Source organism: Musca domestica, unplaced genomic scaffold (genome assembly GCF_030504385.1).
Source record: "Musca domestica strain aabys unplaced genomic scaffold, Musca_domestica.polishedcontigs.V.1.1 12, whole genome shotgun sequence".
Taxonomy (NCBI): Eukaryota; Metazoa; Arthropoda; class Insecta; order Diptera; family Muscidae; genus Musca; species Musca domestica.
Window position 1 is genome coordinate 16725332 of NW_026712155.1, and position 18419 is coordinate 16743750.

The window sequence follows — 18419 nt, forward strand, 5'->3', positions numbered from 1 at the left end:
GTAGTGTAATTTGAAAGTATAATCGTATTCGCAAAGTGTGTTGTTAAAAAGTATGGTCGTATTCGCAAAGTGTACTGTTAGAAAGTATGGTCGTATTCGCAAAGTGTCTTATTAAAAATATGGTCGTGATCGCAAAGTGTCTGTTGAAAGGTATAGCCGTATTCGCAAAGTGTCTTCTTAGAAAGTATGGTCGTATTCGCAATGCGTCTTATACTTTGAAAATGTCCAGTTGGTCCTTGAAAAATATAACTTAAAAATGCATGTTGTTCCTTGAAAACATTAAAAAACACGTCTCGAGGTCCTTCAAAAAATATTCTTAAAAAACACGTTTGATAAATTCATCCTTGAATAACATTCTTAAAAAATACACGTTTAATAAAATGTTATTCCTTGAAAAATAGTTTTTAAAAAATTCCTGCCTAACCCATATTTTGGAAAAAGGACCCAGAAGCTTGAGGGTTAAGATTGTAAAAAAATGACGTCGATATATGTGTCTTCTATTGCTACTCTCAGTATCTGTGGATTTTTTGTGTTGCAAACAAGCAGCCAGAGAATTCTTCTCTTTGCATCTCTGCAATCTCGAGTGGATTTTCAAACCTAATCCGATATACAATAATTTTTCATTCAACATTTTCAATTCCAAAATCAGTTTGACAGTTCATTGTCCAGCAGCAGTGTCGATGCGATCATCTATATTCTTCTACCATGATACAAATACATTATGATAAAAGGCGTGAGTATGAACATGGCACTAGTGTTGCTTATGTTTGCTCTTCAAACAGAAACATCGTCTTCTACTGACTACTAGATGTCACTGAAATAATGTTGATAATGGCGTAAAATACGAAAGGGAAACAGTAGATAATGCAGTTTTTTATAAAGCTCTCAAATTGAAATTAAAAAAACAAAATTGCTGGGGGATTCTGGTACCATTCAACCCGGGAAGTTATTGTAGTAAATTCACGACAAATTTTATTAAATATAACAAACACTTACCTCATTGTAGTTCTCCTCATTTGAATAAAAAAACCAACACTCATTGCTTTATAAAAATACATGTTAATTATTGTTGTTTATTTTTTGTTTATTGTATTTTAAGCGAAGAAAAATAATAGAAACAATGGTAACAACAAACAAAGGTTTTTAGAAATTTTCTGTTAAAATCGTAACAAATACAATTTAAATATTTGCGCTTATTTACACTGAAGTAAATTAGAAGAAGAAATGTTTTGTTTAGTTAATATTTTTTGCATTTTGTTGTTGTTGGAAAAATATTGTCCTTTTAACTTGAGAGTTATTAGTTTTTTTTTTCGTTTTTCTTTGTATAGATTGTTTATATAAAAATTGACAGGGGTTGTTGATGATTTGGGGATGTTGGGTAAGCTTATAAAAATGTTTGTTTTTTTACAATTTATATTTATTTTTTATTTTTTTTTATTAAAAAAAACATTAAAACAAAAAAACTAATTGGCCTCAGTTGTGTAGAAAAGTGAGTTTATCATATACTTTGGCGACGGCGGCTGGCTACTACTGCTATTGCTGGGCAATGGGCGTGGCTGTATTGACATTCGTTGTTGGCACACCTCCACCATGTTGTTTGTTAAGCTCCTCGGCCGATATGAACTCAATGGCGGCTGAATTGATGCAATAACGTTTACGTGTTGGCTTCGGTCCATCCTCGAATACATGGCCCATGTGGGCGTTGCAACGGGCGCAGCGTACCTCTGTGCGTATGCGTTCTGGATGTTTAATTAGTAGTAAAATATTACCCCCTTTTAGTATTGGCATTTTTTTTTGGATTTAGCAAAGAATTTGTTTTTTTTTTTGCGTTTCATGATAGTTTAATAGCAAATAGTTAATTGTTGTTTATAGCATTTTTAAGGAATATTTGGTAACAAAAGTTTTTTTGTTTTGTAATGTTTTTACAATATTGTTTTGCAGAGAGTGTTTAAAAATTTCAATTTGAAATTATTTATAAATTTGTTTTGCACAAATTATTAGATATTAAGAGAGCGAGAGCGTGATTGAAAGAACAATTGCGATTTGGGTTAAAATATTTATTTTTGTTTGATTTTTGTTTTGGATTAGTTTTGACATAAAAGAAAAACAGGAACAAAAATTGCAAAATGATTGATTGATTGTAGGAATATTAGAGAAAAAAAAAGAAACAATAAATCAAGGAAACAGTAAGTGAAGGGAACACAACCCAAAGATGTTTTTGGGAAGGGCAACAGGGGACAAACAAGTAACAAATATAAAGAATGGAGTTAACAAAAATAAAAAAATTAACGAGAAAATAAATAAAAGTAAAAAATAAAAAAAAATAATATATAAAATATAAAAAAATAAAATAAATGCAAATAAACAAATTGATAGGAAAAACAATAAAAAATATTTAAAATATAGAATAGAAGAAGGTATAAAAATATATAAAGTGTTTATAGTTATTAAATCATATAACAATAAGATAAAAAATTAAATACACATAAATATTAAAAAATAGTAATGATTATAAAAAATATATTATATAAAAATTATTACGAAAATAATAATTTTTACAATAATATAGAATAGTATAATAATATTAATAATAATAATAATGATAATAATATTAACAAAAATAACAATAATAATAATAATAATGTTAAGTTATTATATACAAATTATAACAAATATAAAAATAATAATATTTTAATATTACATAAATTATTTGTAAAAAGAACAAAAAATAATAAAAAAAAATATAATAATTATAATAAAATTAATTTAAATATAGTAAGCGTGAAGTGTATAAAGAACAAAATAAACATTATTATACAAATATACCATGATGGTTTCAAAATTATAATAAAAATATATTAATTTAAAAAATAAAATATAAAATTAAAAATTATTTATTATAAAAATATTTATTTTTAAATAAAATATTTAAATAATTTTAAATATAAAAATAAATATTATTATTAAATATAATTTATATAAATATAAATATTATTTCAAAATTATAACAGCAATAAAATATGTAGTAATAGTAAACATAAATATTATTATAAAATAATACAAAATATTTTGATATAATAAATATAATTTATATTAATATAAAAAATTAGTATTTTAAGCATTTTATTAAATATTATTTCAAAATTATAACAGCAATTTAAATAAAAAATTATAAATTATCATTTTTTAATTAAAAAGCAAATATTTATTTGAAAAATAAAATATTTTAAAAATAAATAAATAAAAAATCAAATAGATAATAAATTAAAAATATAAAATGAACAAATATATTTTTTTATAAATCCAAAAAAATAAGTATAAAAAATCAAAAATTATTTAATGTTATATAAATAACAAAAAATAATATTAATAGAGAATTTGAAAAAGGAATTTCAAAATAATAAAAAAATTAAAAAAAATATAAATATAAGTTCATAAAAAAATATTTAGAAATAAAAAAATATGAAAACATAATTTAAAAATAAATTTTAAAACCATGAAAAAAATAAAAATATTTTTTTATAAAAATTCAAAAATTATTTAATGGTATGCAAATGACAAAAAAATAATAGTTTTTGATAATGTAAAAATATAATTTCATAATAATATGTATAAAAATAAATAAACATATTAAAAATAATTAAAAAATACATTTTTAAAACATAAAAAAATATTTAATAATAAATAAAAATAAAATTGTATTGTAAACATATATTTTAAATAATTTTATATTATGGGAAAAATAGTAGTTATATTATAATACATTATAAAGTAATGTAAATATAAACAATTTAAATATTGAAATATAAAATATTATTGTAAAAATTCAAAAATAATTTAATGTTATATTGGTGCCAAAATAATAATAGTTATTGATAATGTAAAAATAATAATATTTAAATTATAACAAAAATAAAAAAATATTTCATAAAAATATATTAAAAATTAAATAAAAATATAAAAAGATAATTAAAAAATACATTTTTAAACCATAAAAAAATAAAAAATAAATATTTAAAAATAAAATGATATCGTTAAAACATATTTAAAACAATTTTATATTATGGGAAAAAATAGTTATTTTTTAATAAATTATAAAATAATGTAAATATACAAATTTTAAAACATTGAAATAGATATTGAAAAATAAAATATTATTATAAAAATTTAAAGATAATTTAATGTTATAGTTATTGAGAATTTGAAAAACGAATTTTAAAATTATAACAAAAATAAAAAATATATGATTATAATTTCATAAAAATATATTAAAAATAAATAAATTATGAAAGGATAATAAAATAAAAAAATTAAATGTTAAAACAATAAAAAAAAATAAAAAAAAATTAATTATATCGTAAAAATATATTTTAAAGAGTATTATGAGAAATATAGTATTTTTTTAATAAATTAAAAAATAATGTAAATATTAAAAATTTTAAACATTGCAACAAAATAAAATAAATAAATAAGTTAATTAAAAAATAATGTAAATATTGAAATGTTAAATATTGAAATATATTTTGATATATAAAATAAAATAAAAAATTAAAATTAATTAAAAAATAATAAAGAAATAAACACAAAAAGAATATAATCAAAGTAAAACGGAAAACAATTGCCAAAAATAAAATATGCCATAGATATCAACCAAGCCAAGTGAAATGGAATGAAATTATGAATTTGAGTGAAATGAAGAGTGAAAATGTGAAATGAAATGTGAATGTGAACACCACAGTAAAAGCCAAAAAATATATAAATTCACAACAAATCAAAAAGGAATGTGTACAAAAAATTATATAAATAAGATGAAAGGCAAAGTGAAGAGAATACAATTTCAATTAGTTTTATGTGGATTAAATGAGATATATAATGAGGTTTTTTTATTTCAGTTAAAATGGAATCAATGATTTTTGTATCATTTTACAAAGTTTTATATAATTCAAAGCAAGTTTTTAATTAACAAATTAATTGTTTTATTATTATAAGCCAAAAAACAAACAATGAAATGCAATGATTTTAAGCATTATCATAAAATATTTTAGTTTTTTTTATTAATTTTTTTTTTAAATATTTTTTTGTTTATTTTTTATTATTGCAGATGTTGGGAATTTATGTAGCATGGTTTGTTCATATATATAAATATATTTTTTTTGTTGTTGATGTTTTTGAGTGTGAGTTGTAATAGTGGTTGTTTGTTTGTTTGTTTATACCCCCCACAGCATATAAAAACAGGCACATTTATATAAAAAGCAGGAAAAAAAGAAATAGAAAAATACACAAAAAATAATTTATTATTGATTTTTGTCGTTTTTTTGGAATATATGTATGTTTGTATATTTAAAATGGTTTGTTTCTTAATATTTCCTAAGACTAAGATTTAAAATTAAAAAAAACGCATTTTTTCCTTTCTTGTAGCTAGTAACATAGGAAATACATGACAAAGTAAATAACATCAACACCAAAGCAAATTAAAACAAAAAACCATTTAACAAAAAAAAAACATGTTCAGCCAGAACTTTTTGATATGTGTCTATTGAGATGTTTCTTTGTTTGGTAATTGGTATAAAAACTACAAGTTTGTTTTCGATTCTATACATCAGAAATTAAGCTATTGGTCTAAGGTAATAAGTGAATACTCAACAAGTTACACAGTTCAGGCGGGCCGAACCCTTTACTATTTAGAAGAACTTTGCAGAATTAACAAGTAAAAAAGCTGCAAGTTCGGTCGGGCCGAACTTTGAATACCCTCCACCATATTGAACGATTTTGGCAATTTTCAAAAAAAAAAAATAGAACCCTTTAAAAATTCTCTTAAAAATCGTAAAAATACCGAATGTAGCCGTTATATTAGGGTCTATACGACGACGGGACCTGCATTGGCAACATTTGTCATAAGCCATTACAATATTCAAATGCGAAATTTGAAAAAAAATCGATGAATAATGTCGCTAAAATCATCAAAATACTAAACATCCGGAGGTATCGTTACATGGTGGCTATAAGAAGACGTGGACCTGCACAGACAATTTTTTTCTTAGGCTTAGTATCCACTACGAACTTCAAATAGCAAATTTGAAACAATTCCGGAGAATAATGTCGCTAAAATCATCAAAAGTACCGAATATCGGGAGGTATCGGTATGTGGTGGCTATACGAAGACGTGGACCTGCACATACAATTTTCTGTCATAGGCTGTTGTATCCATTATGAACTTCAAATGCCAAATTTGAAACATTTCCGGAGAATAATGTCGCTAAAATCATCAGAATACGAAATATCGGGAGGTATCGTTATATGGGTTCTATACGAAGATTTGGACCTCCACGGACAATTTTCTGTCATAGACTGTAATAACCATTACGAACATCAAATACCAATTTTGAAACAATTCCGGTGAATAATGTCGCTAAAATCATCAAAATACCAAATATCGGGAGGTACCATTATTTGAGGGCTATGCGAAGATGTGGGGCTGCAGAGATAATTTTCTGTCATAGGCTGTAATATCCTTTACAAACTTCAAATACCAAATTTGAAACAATTTAAGAGAATAATGTCGCTTAAATAACCAAAATACCGAATATCGGGAAATACCGTTATATGGAGACTATACCAAAACGTGGACCTACGTGGCATTACATAAAGTCCTGCATTTGAGTAAAAATTTATCAACCTACTTCATTTCGTTCGGTAGCTAGAGTGATTTCCACAGACAGACAGACGGACGGACAGCGCTAAATCGACATAGAATTGTATGCTGATCAAGAATATATATACTTTGTGGGGTCTAAAATGTATATTTGTAGGTGTTGCAAACGGAATGACAAACTTAATATACCCTCCATACTATGGTGGAGGGTATAAAAATATGACTAAAACAGCCAAAAACCCTTAAACCTGCGAAAAAAGTTATATGGAGCCTTTATCAAAATGTGGACTTATATGGTCCATTTTCAATACCACAAGTTCTATGGATCTTAAATGCAACTCAGTAGAATTTCTTCAACCTACTACATTTCGTTCGGAAGCTGAAGTGCTTTCCACAGACGCAAAGACGGATGGACATGGCTACAGTGACTTCTATGAAATTTTTAAAATTCCTCCCATAAACTGAACATTCAGAATATCTGTTAATAAAAATCATATAATTTGTTGTTCAGATACATATTTATCAGATACTCTCTTAAACGATAGAAATATATCAGAAATAAATACTCATTTTTATACCCTACACCACAAGTTGGTCAGGGTATTGTGTCTTTATGCATTTGTTTGTAACAGACAATAGGAAACGAGATAGACCCATAGTTCCTTTTGATGATTGCATAGAATCACATTCTGAGTCGATTTATGCATGTCCTTCCGTCTGTCCCTCCGTCTGTCTAAACTTTAGAGAGATCGGTTGATATTTGGACATATCTCCCATATTCGTCCGATTTGCCTTTTATTGTGCACCAAACGTGTAATATTTGGCCAAATGGAATGGAATTTGGCACTTACGACCAAATCTGGTCTAGAAACCAGTATGTCACATTTGGTGGAAATCGGTTCAGATATAGCTATAGCTCCCATATATATTCTTCATCAGATTTGTTGAATTTGCCCAACATAGCCGTAAATTCCCCATTAATACTTTTATTTGTTATGTGAAGCTCTACTAAATCCAAAGTGGTGTAGGGCCCGGCCGACTTTCTTTACTGGTTTGGAATGTATTCGAATACAATAACATCCATCTGGAGGTAATTTAGCCTACATAAATATACATATGTTAATACAACTTAAAATACTTCTTAATAACATAATACAATTTACTTTTTATGTAAAAACAATATTTTTTTTTTATTTCTAACAATGCTAAGGAGATTTCTGAATGTCCCTTTTGTCAGCAAACTGAATTTTTTAACCCTTCTTCTTCAAATTAAATTCAATACACCCCCCTACTTCAATGTTAGTATTCACAAACTTATTACCAAAAACCAAAAAGATGATCGAGCGCTAAGTTATGATAGATTCAAATGCTCAGCATGACACACCACCAATCACAAATGGGAAAAGTAAAGCCAAAATGTAGGAGCAACAACAATGCATGAAGGAAAACTGACAAAATGTTTAGATGAGTCATGACAAGAAATAGGAGATGTGGAAATATTCATAATGACAACAATGACAAATGAAATAAAACAAATTTCAAATCCGTAATTTTTATTCAGACTTGGGCGCATATTTATATATATAGGAGCACTCTTAACAATTTCTATTTGATATACAAATGTGTTACAACACTTTCTTCATTTCGTTTTTCTTTTTAACAAACATAGAGATACATCATAAGTACATAATTTAAGATTATTATTGTTCAATGGATGTTCTAAATCAGATCGATAATTAACAAAATCCAATTTGAAAAAAACTTATTTCTTGGATGATTGATTATTTGTATGGGGGCCAGCAGCTGCAGCTTGTTTTTGGCCCGGAGTATTGTTGGTGGTGCCATTTGCATTTGGCCCTGACGATGACTTTGTGGCTGAAGCAGCAGAAGAAGACGATGACGAAGCTGATGAGGAATTTGCCGGTGGCTTGTACGGCACAAAGTCAATAGAAGCCGAATTGATGCAATAGCGTAGATATTTAGGCGCAGGACCATCATCAAACACATGACCCATATGAGCACTGCATTTGGAACAACGCACCTCGGTGCGTACCATGCCTAGCATTTTTGAAATGACTACTATTGTTTTAAAACAGTTTTTTTTGGAATTTAATAAAATTAAAATTAAATCAAATAAAAAAAAATGTAAAAAGAGGATAAAGAAAAACCAAAACAAGGTAATGGTGGAAAATCATAGAATTCAGAAACAATAAAAATTGCCATCATATTTTTTTGTTGTTGTATTAAATTTCCGTTTTTCAGATACAAGAAAACAAGAAAAAGTAAAGAAGAAAAGTTTTTTAATCAATATTAGAAGAGTTGATCAAATTGTTGTGTAAAAGATTTCACTACTTGATATTTTACTAAATATGATTTTTTTTTTGGTTTTTCATTACATCAAACATGTCATCATCATCATCAAACAAACTTGATTAGTTAGTACAAATACAACACAAACACAGTACAGTACAGGAGGTTAGTTTAGTTTTTGTTTTTCTGGGTTTCCACAAACACAATACACAATTGGAAGGTAACAAAAAACAGCGTAACAAACATTTCTTATCACTACAACCTATGGCGGCAATGAGAGTTTGAAAGTTTTACATTCCTTAGAAATTTTGAAATAAGCTGAAGCTTTGACAAAAGAACTCTTAATAGACAACAAACTCTTAAAAAAAAAACTCTACATAGACTGAATGGACAAAACAATCGAAATATAATAATAAAAACAACAAACACAAAACATTTTGCAAATAATTGTTTCTTTTTCTTCTTTGGGAATTTATCGCAGAAAATAATCGAAAAATGGAAATAAAAAAATATATGGGCAAAACAAAATTGAAAAATTTTCCTTAGAGCGATCAGTGGTTTCAAATCAAAAAGAAGTGGAGATATCTATCTACTCTATTTTTTATTAAATGTTCATAGAAACAGTGGAAGCCTAGGGACTTTAAATGTCGAATAAAAATGAATCTAATAACATTTTGAAAAGCATGCCTCAAATTGGTGACTTTCTTAGGCATTAATTTTCTGTTGACGTACATAAATGGCCCCATAGTTGGAAATTGCAAATTATTGGAAAATGTGCAAATATGCGTGAGGTAACAGATAAAAGTATGGAAAATTATGACTTTTTGTGAGTGAGGTACCAGATGGGATTCGCAGATATATCATCTTCACAACAGATCTTGCGTTATCAAAAATATTTTTATGTGAACATTTTAAGAGAGTTGGATGCTTATTTCGCTTTCTTTTATCGTTTTATTTTTGAAAAACTCTTCGACCCTATGTAGAGTAGGTACCAGAAGATATGGTCCGATCTGTACCATCTTTATAACAGATCTTGTGTTTATGGAAATATTGAGATGCACCAAATCTGAAGGGAATCGGATAATATTTTTATGAGCTTCGTGGCTATTCAAAATTTTGACCCGTTGTATGGGAGGTACCAGAAGGAGTGGACCGATATATCCCATTTTCACGCCAGACCAGTATTAATGAAAATATTGTGATGTGTGTAATTTGAAGGGAACCCTATGCTTATTTCAGATTTTATGATCGTTTTCTGCTATTCAAAATGGTGACCCTTTGTGGAGGAGGTAGCAGAATGAATGGTCCAATCTCTAGCATCTTTTTAACAGGTCTTGTATTGATAGAGATATAGAGATGTGTCATGTCTACATGGAATCATGAATATTCAACATTTTGATCCTTTGTGGGGAAGGTACCAGGAGGAGTGGACCGATATTGTTCATTTTCGCACCTGACCTAGCATTGATGCAAATATAAGAATTCGCAAAGTTCGGATTATCTTTTCTCTTTCTGTGCAGTAAATTATTTTCTTTAAAAATGTTGTCATCTTGTTTGGGAGGTACCAGAAGGAATGGACTGATATTCCCCATCTCCGAACTCGATCTAAGTTTGACAATAATATCACGATATACCAAGTTTGGATCAAATCGGATACCCCCTTCGAGGTCGACTCCAAATGTCCTGAATCGGATTTGGTCCAAAGAGACCTAGGATATAAACCATTATTTCTCCAGCCATATGGCTGGGGGTATAATTAGTGGGAAATATTTTAAAACTGGTAATACACCTTTTAAATCTATGCAAAATTCTCCGGAAAGTTTCTTCATCTTAAATCTGCCCATATTACTTCCGGTTTCTTAACATGATGTAAGTCCGTTAATTGCTTCTTTAACGTTTCTCCACTTTTTCTTTAGGTTCAACAAGATATCTTTATCCGCTCCCTAAGTGCTGCCAGAAATGACTCTTGAGCTATGATTATTTTTATGAAATTGGCAAGCGGACAGACCTTTGGAGATAAATATCTCAACACCTTTCAAACCTGTCCATTGCTTTATCGGGTAGTTCCCCCAACACTTTGTAAATCTATTCACATTTCTCCCTCGAGAAGTTTTACAAAATGATTATCTCGATTTTGTATGCATTCTGAAAATGTTTAGCATTATTTTCATTTGAAAATTTCTAATTACAGGCTAACTAACTCCTATTATGTTTAGTTTCCGGAGAAGTTTCTCTCAATATTTCCTTTCAATCTTCCTTTATTTTGTATCCCTTCTTAAACCCCTTCTGCATTGCCTATACTTAATTTTTTCTTTGAAGTACCTTTCCTTGACACTCATTTGATTTGAAACCACTATGCATCGCCATTGTTGTTCTTTACTATGGAAAGAAAAAAAGCTATAACTAAAACGAATTAAATAATAATGGTAATAAAAAACAATATATCAAACCTCATCATAGAAATATGATTCCAATATTTTTGTTTATATACAAACTCAAGAGTAACTCTTTAACAAAACTCTTGGATAGATGGGTATCTGCTTCGCTACATACCTGGTATACTGGCATCACGATGTAAAGTAATTTTGCCCTTATCTAAGACATCATTGAAAGCAGGCCAACCACAACCGGAATCATATTTTGTATCCGAACTAAACAGGTCCTGGTGACACACTATGCATTGGTAGACACCCTTTTCATAGTGTTTGTTGTAACAACCTAGAAAGGAAAGAACATTTAATTAGAATTTATTGGAATAAGGTTAAAAAAACATTATTTTGTGTAGAATTTTTGGAAGCTAGACAACTTTATTATTTGATAATCCTTTTGTTAGAAATTTAGTAAATATTAATCTAAAAGTTTTTGGTAGAAGTTTTGATTTATTCGTTTTTTAAGAGCCTTTAAGATCTAGGGACCTTGAGGTGTTCTCTTGTCCTAGAAGACCTTAAGGACTTTTGTTGTCCATAGAAGAGCTTGAGGTCTTCTATTGTCCATAGAAGAGCTTGAGGTCTTCTAGTGTCCATAGAAGAGCTTGAGGTCTTCTAGTGTCCATAGAAGAGCTTGAGGTCTTCTAGTGTCCATAGAAGAGCTTGAGGTCTTTTATTGTCCACTGAAGAGCTGAAGGTCTTCTATTGCCAATAGAAGAGCTTGAGGTCTTTTTTTTTTTTTTTCTTAGATATCCACAAGACAAAGGAAATTATACATTTTTTTAATTCTCTAAAGCCATTTGGGTTTCAAGGTTCTGCAAATCATTTACAGCCAATTTTCCCATGATAGAGAATGATACGTCATCCCGACGCTTTGAATGCTTAAGAGGCTTACGGGTAATTATTTCAAATATAAATTTAATATTCATTCAGGATACAGTTGCATGCATAAAATCCAAATGCAACGCCTCACCGCCATAACATCAAAGTATGCATCCATTTGGAATACAAATAAGATTTATAAAACTTAGCTATTTACTGAAACAGCATTATCATTCAAAACAATTATCTAAACAAATGAAAGCCGACGCAACAGTCTCAGTGCTATGTTTATCTAATCACATTCCTGAAAAATGAAATTAACATCACAAGACGTATTTGCTGCTCTAGAAAAATTCATTGTCATCATTTCTTCTAAATAATACTACACAGAATAAACAGCCATACTATTTACCTGTAAACGGTCTCTCGGTAGCTGCCTCTTGGGTAACTTGATATTGTAAAGGTGTCAAGCGTTTCCTGAGCTCCTCCTTATCAACGGCAACTTTTTCTGTTTTATTTTCCATTTTATTGTGGGAATCTGAAACAAACAAAAATTATATAAATATAACCTTTTCATGCAAATTCGGGGAGGGGGTGTTCATAGATTTGGCTAGACATTCCTCAAGTTCATTGTCATAAACATTCAACCACATAACGTAATTGTTGTACAGTCTGAAATTATTTTGTGGCCATAAATTAACTATAAATTAAAGGTAGTTGCAAAATTGAGATTAGTTTTAGTGTATGGCTGCTATAATCTTACACTTTAGATAAGAAACAAAGATTAGGGTTTACCAAACTCAAACATGGAAATCATTTGGCAAAATCACGAAATCAACAACATACCACTCCACACTACCAGACTGTTAATCAGTTATTGAAGTTATTTATAGTGGAATAATTATCTTAATGTGTAAATTAAGATGAAAAGCATAAGTATTAAATACAATGCCTATTTGGAAAAACCTAAACATTTTCCAAAAAAAGTACCAATTTTCAACTACATTTTTCTATCAAAATACAAACACTCAAGTTAGGCGCAAAAAAAATCACTGAAGTGTGACCCAAATTTATTAAAAAGCGCCAAGTGTGTATGTGCGTGTGCGCCTCTGCCGTATCTTTTCATCAGTTTGTCGATAAGCACTGGCAGTTTATTAACAGCCAGCAATACTGTTCACTGCTAGTAGCTCTAATTAATTGAATTTTGAACAAAACAGATTGCCAATTAATCAATTCAAAAATGCACGATCAACAAATGAAATTTGCGCAAAGTTCATTTATGAAAAAAAAGAGTTCAATTGTAATGGAAGAATGATACAAACAACCAAAATGCCAGAAATTTTAAACAATCTCTTCAGCATAACACATCATCATACGCGAGGAGAGGTTAAAGTTGAAAGCAATAAAATTTAAAAATAAAAAATACGTATTTTTTTTTTCCTTATCACAAAAAGTTCAGAGTGTCATCACTAAATTCATCTTCAATTAGAAGGAATCACAGATAAATTTAAATGGAAAACAAGTTCTCAACAATAAGCATCTAAATTGGTTGTGTTCATTTAGGTGGTGGGAATGACACTCAATAACTGAAAGAATAGACAATTTGCTGAGGTTACGAATTAAGGGTGGTACTTTTACACCAACGTCCAGGGTTGAGAAAAGTGCGAAGATCGGATGTTATGAAGTCGGTTGATGCCTGTTTTATTTTGAATGTGTTTCCTTGGCTAATCTGGACGTGTAAATCCTTCCTGTTTACGCCTCTGCCGGGGAGTTATATACACCACGTGATGGTTTGAATACCCTAGAAGGCACTGCAACGAAGCATATTACGACATACTGAAACATCTCCGTGGTCCATTCTTCCATTTTTCACGTAGTTCTCAAGACGGCGTTCCGGTAGTTCTTCATTTTATAATACTGATAGTAGTAGACCTTACTGATGTTATAGATAACTTGGGCGAATGATTTAAACATGCTGTCGAATGTATCCACAAGTACTATGGGGATAATTAAAGGTTAGAATTGCCTTTTGTAGTCCTACTGGTGATAGATTTCGCTATGGGGTATCCTGGAGTCTATATTCTGACTTTTTTGTCTAGCATGGCAGACATGGATTGGATTATGTCAAAATTCTGAGATATTTCTGCTCAAATGTGGAGTCGCATTATCAACCGGGTAGCTGTTCAACAGAAAGTTAGGCGTTTTAGATAAGATTTAGTACCCATATTTCGGTGTAGGTACTCACGTACTCATGAGCACATATGTCCTTATGCTTGGCAGGCTAACCATCATCTCGTATATTGAAGAGTTCTATTCGAAAGTTTTTCAGCAAAGGCAATCTACAGAGTATATTTCTGCATCGCCAAAACTGCAGGTTCCGATTGCAGAAAATCATCCACAAATAATCTCAAGAAAACAAGATTTTTCTTTAAATCAAGTTAACAAACAGATATATATTCGGCGATATATATGCATGTTCTTCTGAACGCAACAATAACTATGGTGGTACGTATGCGTCGATTAAAGTATTTGATACAACGTATTTCTTTTCGCTTCGTCCGTGGTGCACTCGACGAACTGACGATTACCAATACACACACCACTTGGATCAGTCACCTTTGCCTTGTTAAAAAAGGTTACTAACCTATCATATTTTTTCTAAGGATTCGAGATCGATTTGACTACAGACCAGAGTTTACTGATATAAATGCTACTCAAATGTTTCTGATATTTTTCCGTCAATGCTCCTTCAAACATTTTTTGATATCTATTGTCGGTTTCTGTATTCAGAAGGGTTGGACCTCCAAAGATTATGACGCTGGCATCGCTGAGAATTTAAGCAAAAACTGCAGCTGTGATGACTTCTGGGAAAAGTCAAATAGGATGGCATTTCTCTGTAACGACGTTTTGTAAACTCCCTCGATTAAGGCGATTCCTTGGTAAGGGATTTATGAAATATCACGTAGTATAATTCTATTAGTACGCTCATGTAAATCTCAGAAGTTTACAGGTTGACTGTCGGTGGAAAGTAGTAACAGTCACTACACAAATTGGTTAGTTTAGGACCTAAAATTACATAGTTATTATTGGTTGGAATAACATTTGCTCCATATTTCGATATTTGAGTATAGGCTCCTTCAATTTCAAAAATATATCTTACCTAACCTAGATCAGAGGCTGGTAAAATATAACATTGCACTTTCTATCTAGCGATATAATTCGCATTAGTTTGTGAGGTTTCAATGGCTTATTGGGGACGCAAATAAACAGGCATATTGTTTGCTGAAAATAAAACAATGTCTTCTTCCGCCATTAAATTTTCCATTTAGCAGACGACACCTTTTTGATTTTAGGAACGATAAAGTTTTTGAATCTAGATTTGGTGGATAAGCACATAAAAGACCACAGAAATTTGTTGGCAATAGCCTTAGCTTGATTTCGACATTAGGCCCATTACTACGACATCTGTCATTCATTTATTTGAATTTGCAATATCTAACATAGTCTTAATTCTTAATATTTGCTTGCAAATATTTTGATCAATAAACTTTCGAAATATATTAAGATTTATACCTATATTAACAACAACTGGATGTATTGTTTACCCAAGTGTTTGCATATCACGAAAATCTCTGCGCATTTAATGTGCAACACACTAAACAAATCACACATACAAAAATTCCCCAGACAAATGGCAAATATACATAAACAGCTATTTCCCAAAATGTATAATAAACAATTCAATGATCGAATTGATATAAATGGTTGTTTGCATCATTAAATCCATACACAATTGAAATTTCAATAGTTGGTTGGTTGGATCGCCACCCAACAAACCACCCGCCACCCTTCATGGAGGCCATCCGCCACACTACACTCGTCGGACAATTGAGTGGGTGGAGCGCACAAAACAATAATAAAACCTAAAAGAAAGAATTTCGTAACAAAAAATATAAACAAAAACAAAACTTAAAACAAATACGCATTGGGGTCTATAGATAGTTGTATTTTTTTGAGGGCAATTACAAATGAAAAATTGTGAAATAAACAGAACACTTACATACCTGACGAACAGAAACAACGAGTTGGTGTCAAAAGGAAGGCAGAAGAGGGCAACGATGTTGCAAAGTGCCGGCCGAGTGGGGACGAGGATTTTGAGGCCAATGAGACGACAGGAAGCAAAAATAACGCAATGCGACGACTACTGCCAAGAGGAAATAAGATTTGATTTATTGCCGTGGTACTTAAAGAAGCCAACGAGCCGACGACGCCACCGTTGCCGCCAACAATTTTGGGTGTGTTACGAAGAAAAAGTGAAAGCATTTTCTTTGCTTTTGCTTCTTGACAATTATTTTTATGTAGTAGTTAGTTTTTTGGACTCAAATCTGATGACAGTTAACTATTTGTGGTGACGTTTATAACACGAAGATGCTCGCCCTATGTGGTTGGTTGATTGCAACAATATTTGAAAAAACCACAATGATACTTGATATGCAATTAAAAGACTGCACTGTACTTGTTTTATGTCAATCAAAAGTGTTGATTATTCAACACCAAGTATTTTACAAATAAGTGTTGCAAGAGAACTGCTGGCCAACTAACGTCACTATGTGATTTATAAAACTGTATAGGGACAAAATGTCAATGGAAATGAGAACAAGTGCAAAGCACAAACCAAATGAGAAGAACAATTTTAACCACACAGAGATAAATAGCACTCAGACTCTCTTCCTTGAGGAGAGCATGTCATTGCAAATGCAAAGTGTCAAAATCATAGCAAATAAACCAATGAATGAAGGAAATTCATGAAATAAACTAAAACAACAACTAAATGAAATAATGAAAAAATACAACCTCTTTACCACCGGACAGACAGACATCAACAACACTTAGCGCACAGGGGAGAAAGCTAGAGGCCTAATACCATCAAATGCAGCTGCTGCCGTCTGAAAATATACAACAAACACCTTCCTTCCTTTCCGCACCACACACAATCAACAAAAACAACACCTAACGGAAATCGATTGTATTCTTTTCGAGGCTATTTTTAAACATTTTTAGTTTTTCATATTCTTCTTTTTGTTTTTCCTTATGAATTATTCATTTAGAAATTCACACAACACCTGAATGATGGAATCTACTCATTCATCCATTCCAGGGTGTTGCTACATAAATTTAATCAATTCATAGTTTTAAAATGGAATTTTCAAACAAGTTGTTTCACATTGCCAAGTTAAATATGATTTTCATTAACAACAACTGCACCCATGTACACACATAAATATATACAATGGGATACGCAATTGTCAACTGTCCTTGATATTGGCACCCATTCCATATTATCCAATAGCACAATCTTATTGGATTTTGGCTTTACAACCTTCAAATTGTTTTCATTAATTTTTTATATTAGTTTAACTCACTATTTTCTATTTATTTCTTAATTTATTTTCTCTTGGCACACACCACACACACACACACGTTCACAACACAACAATATCTTTCTTATTAAATAAGGCAACGAAATTACTTTTTTATAACTTTTCCCGCAGATGTAACTAATAGATTTTATGCCGATGAAACTCAAACTGCCTGCACTCAAAAAATAAAATGAGAAATAGGTTGTTGTTGTTGATAGGTGAGAATTTTAAAGAGAGTTGCCAATTTATAAGAAACAATAATCAGCTGTTTTATATTTTAAAGGCGCGGCATTAATGATAACGGATGGCATGCGACATAATCTGATATTTTTGCATATAACAGCGGCTTTACACAAAACATTTTTATATTGACTTGCAAAATCTCAAGAAATCCGGGGGTTTTATACCGAATCTTTGGACTTTAGAAGCTGATGTTTGTGAGGTTTACAACACGGAGATGCGCGTACTGTGAGATTGGTAGATTACAACAATATATTCAAAAAATAACTTCAATGATAGAATATTTACCAATAAAAGATTGAATTATACATATATTATGTGAAAACTAATTTTCAAAGTAGGCCAATTGCAATCACCATGATAAAATTAAGAAGGTAACATGGTAGAAGAAAACAGGCAATCGCATCGACACTGCTGCTGGGACAATGAACTGTCAAATTGATTTTGGAATTGAAAATGTTGAATGAAAAATTATTGAAATTTGTAAAAATTATTGAAAAATGCATATTATAACAACCGCCGATTTACGTCGCATAAGAAAACATTTTA

General features: G+C 30.1%; 1 protein-coding gene across 7 annotated transcripts; it reads right to left on the reverse strand.

Moving 5' to 3' along the window:
* Positions 1-1039: 1039 nt before the first annotated feature.
* LOC101901709 (methionine-R-sulfoxide reductase B1) lies at positions 1040-17860 on the reverse strand. Of its 7 annotated transcripts, none has more exons than XM_005188070.4 (4): positions 16275-16718; positions 12623-12748; positions 11516-11680; positions 1040-1772 (listed from the first exon to the last, which is right to left on the reverse strand). In XM_005188070.4, exons 1-4 carry the CDS (start codon positions 16531-16533, stop codon positions 1534-1536), a joined length of 789 nt encoding a protein of 262 aa, XP_005188127.2. In that variant the 5' UTR covers positions 16534-16718; the 3' UTR covers positions 1040-1533. The 7 variants fall into 7 exon arrangements, with proteins under 7 accessions (XP_005188127.2, XP_005188128.2, XP_019893957.2 ...); XM_005188071.4 differs by having other exon boundaries at positions 1040-1739; positions 16275-16715; XM_020038398.2 differs by lacking the exons at positions 1040-1772; positions 16275-16718 and adding exons at positions 8189-8731; positions 17741-17860.
* Between the last annotated feature and the right edge of the window lie 559 nt (positions 17861-18419).